This window comes from Nylanderia fulva, unplaced genomic scaffold (assembly GCF_048542155.1).
Source record: "Nylanderia fulva isolate GAGA-0341 unplaced genomic scaffold, ASM4854215v1 Scaffold2, whole genome shotgun sequence".
Lineage (NCBI taxonomy): Eukaryota > Metazoa > Arthropoda > Insecta > Hymenoptera > Formicidae > Nylanderia > Nylanderia fulva.
The window spans coordinates 8,557,597-8,563,732 of NW_028190263.1; the positions used below are offsets into that span (position 1 = coordinate 8,557,597).

The 6,136-nt window shown below is 27.7% G+C and overlaps 1 protein-coding gene across 1 annotated transcript; it reads left to right on the plus strand.

The window, feature by feature from the left end:
- Window positions 1–984: 984 nt before the first annotated feature.
- Window positions 985–5,312, plus strand: LOC114937080 (UDP-glycosyltransferase UGT5-like). The gene is made up of 5 exons (XM_029310437.2): window positions 985–1,644; window positions 3,032–3,454; window positions 4,184–4,415; window positions 4,485–4,710; window positions 4,892–5,312. Exons 1-5 carry the CDS (start codon window positions 1,237–1,239, stop codon window positions 5,175–5,177), a joined length of 1,575 nt encoding a protein of 524 aa, XP_029166270.2. The 5' UTR covers window positions 985–1,236; the 3' UTR covers window positions 5,178–5,312.
- Window positions 5,313–6,136: the final 824 nt, after the last annotated feature.

Below are 6,136 nucleotides of genomic sequence, written 5' to 3' on the forward strand. Positions count from 1 at the left end.
GGAATCCTTCATTTTTATCCTAGGATAAAAAATAAAAGAATCCGATTGGTTCATTTCTATATTATATGCACTATGCATGTACGTTATGCAAAAGTATATGCTTTATTTTTCGACTTAAGCAAGAATAAAAAATGTATACTTTGAATATTTTTATTTGCAATTTTAATAACTATATTCACTGTATATGATTTCTATAAAGTATGATGAGATAAAAATCATCTTTATATTATTTGCCTTCTATTAGTACATATATTTCATCTATTTTATGCATGATGGATGATCGAACTTAAATATAAAATTTTATATTTCTGTATCATATACAAAGGCCATACAATCGAGAATACTATTATAAAAATTTTTACAATAGATAAAAATATTCGGTAAAAATATACATACAGAACATAATTTTACCGCTATATTGCAATCACATTGCAACCTTGCAAATTATAGTACAACAATGCAGAAACATTGAATTACAAAGAACTATAGACTTTAATAAGCTTGCAACAATACAGTAAAGTATATAGTTATAAAAATACAATTACAATAGATTTGTATAACATTAGATTTAATCTACTAGTCACAAATATAAACTATATGTAAACCATCATTTTTAAAAAATACAAAAAAGTTTGCTCTTTGCTAACATAAAAAATTGTATTATGCATTTCAAATTAAAGCATTAAAATGAAAACTGCCGAGAAAACATATCATTTATATTTTTGCTCATCATTGCGATGATAAAACCTGTAATAATCGACAGTTATAAAACTTCCTAGGTAGATAGACAAATGACTATAATTATTAAGAATGACATTATGATTCATTTGGAATGATTCTATAATATGTTACACTTATGAATCTACAAAAGCGAGTAAATAAATGATATAGTATCAGCTGTACGCGCTCTCTATTTCAATGCACGCACTTATCCCCACCATATGTTAACATGAGATTTAAGCGAGGATCTATATTTAAAATTCTCAGTCTTATACTACGTGTTCAAAAATGCAGTTGACATATCATCAACATTATTATATAATATTTACTGTATTATTCTGCAATAATATATTATATAACAATAATTAAATTATATAATTAATAATTCATCGAAAGAAAATGTAAATATAATAAAATTAATTTAAAGAACGGTAAAATTATTTTTAAATAAAATAAAATATAATAATAGAATTCAAATAAATTGAAATAAAACTGAAATAAAAAGTGAGTGAAAAAATGCAGATGATTAAAGTGATGTTTCTTTGGCTATTCTACCTGTCGGTTTGTGACGGATATCGTTTTCTCGGGCTCTTTCCTTTTCATGGCAAGAGTCACTTTGTTATGTGCGAGCAATTGATGAAGGGTTTGGCCAGGAAGGGTCATCAGATCGACGTGATCAGTTCTTTTCCATTAAAAAAACCGTATCCGAATTACAATGATATTATAAACATTACACCGCCTCTAAAATTAGTTAATAATATGTCATACGAATTTATGCAAATTTTGTTAGCGGGCATGAATCCGGTACATGCCGTTGCAACATTAGCAGGCAATGATATTTGTGGAAACTTGGAAAATCCGGAGATACAAAAACTGGTGCATAATCCACCGAGAGATCCACCTTACGACGCGATACTCATAGAAGTACGTGAGTAAAAATCTAGAATACATTTCTGTATATATATTCATATATATATATACTCTAGAATTAATTTCTTTTATTTATACATAAGAAGGAGAATCCCTTCGTTAAAGCTACTCGCACAAAAATTATATTAAAGTATATTCTTTTCTTCATTATTTCGAGCAAACACTGTTTTGTATTATGCACTATTTATTATTATTTGTTTTTTATCTTAATTGTAGTTTCTTTTTAAATATAAGAGATAACGTAAATGGAAATATCAATTAAAGATGTAACAACTGAAAAAATTAAAATTTATTTTAAATTAGTTTTAATCTTTTACGATAAAATAATTTTTTAAATATAATAAAAGTATCTGTCGATTTTCTCTTTTCCTTAATTTAATTTATGATTTATCATCGTAGAATATAAATAAAAAGTAGCAAGCATAAATATATATAGCGTGCGTCAAACATATAATCTTTTACGATAAAATAATTTTTCAAATATGATCAAAGTATCTGTTGACTTTCTCTTTTTCTTAATTTAATTTATGATTTATCATCGTAGGATATAAATAAAAAGTAGCAAGCAAAAATATATAACGTGCGTCAAACACATAAAATATTTATTTATTTTGTTTGCTCTTCTATGTTATCAATGTTATTGATAACATAGAAGAGCAATCAGGATAAATAAATATTGTGATATATTTTTTTTTAATATAGTTCTGAAAACTTATATAAATGATATCTGCGCACATAACTCTTTCTGCTAAAACTTCCAATTGTGTTCTTAATAAAACCAGTCACGCTTCTAATATAAGAGGTGACTTTTGTCGAACTCTTCTAAATTGGGATAATATTGTTATAATGTTAGATATTACGTGCTAAAACGTTGATACGAACAGATATGATATAATATTACATAATATCATGTAATGTGCTAAAATTAGCATTAATGTCATTGATAATTACAAGCCTTATTTTGCATATGTAATACAAGAATTTTATTACATTTAAAAACATAAAGTTTATTTCACAACAAATATTGAATCATTAACTTGTTTTTGTAATGTGTAAATCTGTGATTGTACAATAAGAGAATTACAATAGCCAAATTAATTATATATTAAACGTTCTTCTCGCTTTCTTCCAATTCATTGTAAATTCGGTAAAAAGTCGAAGAATTAAAAAAAAATTGGATGTTTTATTTTTCGAAACTATATATCAAAGCAAATAATAATCATTTTAATTAATAAATATTGTTTCAAATTTTATGTTGTTTTTTACTTTAGTAAATATTTTGCACAGATTATTCTTGCTAATAATACTTATAAAATTGCGCTAATTTTTACACTGAAATCTCTTTCATGCTGTTTGTTTTAAGACATGTGTTTTATATTAGGTCTTTGGTGCTCAGTGTTTCGCAATTTTTGCGCATTTATGGAATGTTCCTCTGATCGGAATCAGCACAACGTCACTGTATCCGTGGCTACCACCAATAATCGCTCAACCAGAGAGTTTGGCTTTCGTGCCGAACAATTGCCTAAGTTTCAAGCTTGGTCATATGAATTTTTGGCAACGTTTATACAACACGGTACACACGGTTTATAGCAAATTACATTTTTATTATCTCACGAGACCGCAAAATGAGATAATATGGAAGAACTTTGGACCTGACATGCCGAGTGTACGAGAATTGGAGTCCAAGGTGGCGTTGATCCTCATCAATTCCCACATCACTCTAAATGGAATTCAACCAAGGACACCTGCTCTTGTAGATGTGGCAGGATTGCATGTCCAGGACGAGAGCTTAACGTTGCAACCTGTAAGACGGTTCTTTCGATTTATTTAACAATTATTTTTCACTTTTTCAGTGTGACAGACGATAATGATTTACACGATATTTGAGAAACTCCTTAATTTGAAATAGTCGCGTTAATAATGTACTTGATAATATTTTATTAAAAAATTCATAAAAACTTCATGCAATTAGCAATATGCAAATTCATTTGCGCAATTTCTATATATTTGCGTATCTCCAAGAATCAAACTTCAACAGATGTACAATTTTTAATGGGGATATATATTTAGTAGTTGTGTAGCGTTACTAATTTTTTTATTTTACATTATTTGTCAAGAATGGATATTCTTTAATTATAATTTATTTTTTGTTATTTTTTTATTGTTTATTGTTGGATTTTTTTGAAACATTGGATTGAAAGAATCATTGATGAATGATAACACACATAAATGTAATGGATATGATAATTATGTTATCTAATAATATATTAAGAAATATTTGCAATCTATTTTTTAAAAATGGAAAGAAATATATTTTAAGTAACTTATGAATAGATAAAATTTGCTACATAAGTTATATACTGACAACACACGTAACTACGTGCGTTGTTTTATTTTCTTTATTATTTGTACGAAATAAAAATACAGCGTGAGCAATGTTGTTCTGATCTCTTTATTATTTATACGAGATAAAAATACATCGTGAGCAATGTGTGAATATATAATTAATATTGTGTCAAAACATTTTTCGCAGGATTTGGAGAAGTGGATAAACAATGGCAAAGACGGTTTCGTCTATTTCACTTTCGGCTCGATGGTAATGATCGAGACGTTTCCACGCAAGATTTTAAATATACTTTACACTTCCTTAGGCAAAATAGCACCCGTGCGCGTTTTAATGAAGGTACCGAAACCGGAGAAATTGCCACCCGGTTTACCCGAAAATGTTTACACGTCACCTTGGATGCCGCAGATTGCAATAATGAGTAAGGGAGATTATTTTGTAAAAAATATAAAATTGTCCAACATGTAAGTAATACAACATGTTGTCATAGAGCATCCTAAGATAAGAGCCTTCATCACACATGGCGGACTCATGGGCACGCAGGAAGCGATAACATACGGCGTCCCAATGATCGGTATACCACTCTTTGCCGATCAATTTATGAATATTGATGCATACGTTGCCAGAAACATTGCCGTGAGATTGGACATTAATAAAATGACGGAAAAAGATATGGACGCGGCCTTACATGCAGTCTTATGGGATCCTATATACAAGTACGTACTCGTACAATTTGTATATACAATATGTATCTACGTCCATATGCAGATGTGTGACATATGCAATTTGTAATTCATATTAGCTAATTAGTCTTAAATTGCAGTAAAAATTCAACCTTGGATTAGCAAAAGTCATATTTTATCACTTTCTCGATTTCTCGAAACTTGTTTCTTTCAGAGACTCTGCTCGAAATCTGTCTGAAAAATTCCTCGATCGTCCGATGAACGCACTTGATACCGCCATTTATTGGATCGAATATGTTATTAAATACGGTAGCAATGTTTTGCGATCGCCCGCAATGGATTTGACCTGGTGGCAATTATCTCTCGTCGACGTGTTTGTCTTTCTTCTACTTTGTATAATTATTGTTATCATTGTTGTAATATACATCGCGCGTTTCTTGTTAAAATTGATAAATGGAAATAATCACAGTTCGTTGCATTCAAAGAAAAAAATTAATTAATCACAGTGATTTCGCATTTTGTCTTTTATTTATTACATTACACATTTAAGAAAGTAGTGTAGTTATATTTTTAGTATATAAATAAATTGTTCAATAATTAAGGAAAATAAAGAGAAAATTGTATTTTTTATGAAATTCTAATACTTTTTCTGTGTTTTTTTACTTTATTAATTACTAATAAAAATAATTTTATTACAAGTATTATTTAAATAAATCTTTTAACGGTGGCAAACGTGAATAAATATCCTGTAATCTATATGCCTCATTTTGATTATAATAAACTAATACTTCCTTAAAAAACAAATTAAATATGTTAATTAATTTGAAACCAAAAACATTTTGCTCTTTTTATTCATTGGCAATTAAGATGCATAAAAACAACGTTATATATTACTCTTAATAGATATATTCTATTGCAGAATACAAATTTAAAAAATGTGTACTTTTGAAATTATTAAGTTATAAAAAAATTTGTTAGACTAATGATAAATACAACAATGTAGAGAAACATTGAATTACAAAGAGCTTTAATAAGTTAGTAACAATAAAATAATGTTTCAAAAATATAAAAATATTATGATAAATTTAATTTGCTAGCTGCATATTATACATATAAATTAATCAACCACTATTTTAAAAAATGGAAGAAACTAGTCCTTTACAAACATCACAAATTTATTATGATTTTTAAATTAAAATATTAAATTTATAAAAAGCTGTAGAGAAAGCGCATCATTAACTCTTTCCCTTGTCATTGTAATAATGAAATACATTACAAAAATTGAAGTTTAAGACTTTCTCTAGATAGTATGAGATGATTCATTAATCAGAATGACATTACAACTGATTATTCAGAATAATCGTATCGCATGCAACATTTATAAATTTCATACTAAAGCAAGTAAATATAGATAAGTATAGGAATGCCTCTTATTAAAACGAAACTCATCCCCACTATA

Excerpts from the sequence above, each read along its gene's own strand:
- LOC114937080 (XM_029310437.2), top strand. The coding sequence starts at position 1,237 with ATGCAGATGATTAAAGTGATGTTTCTTTGGCTATTCTACCTGTCGGTT. Across the intron at positions 1,645-3,031 it reads ACGACGCGATACTCATAGAA|GTCTTTGGTGCTCAGTGTTT; the intron begins GTACGTGAGTAA and ends GTTTTATATTAG. Across the intron at positions 3,455-4,183 it reads AGAGCTTAACGTTGCAACCT|GATTTGGAGAAGTGGATAAA; the intron begins GTAAGACGGTTC and ends CATTTTTCGCAG.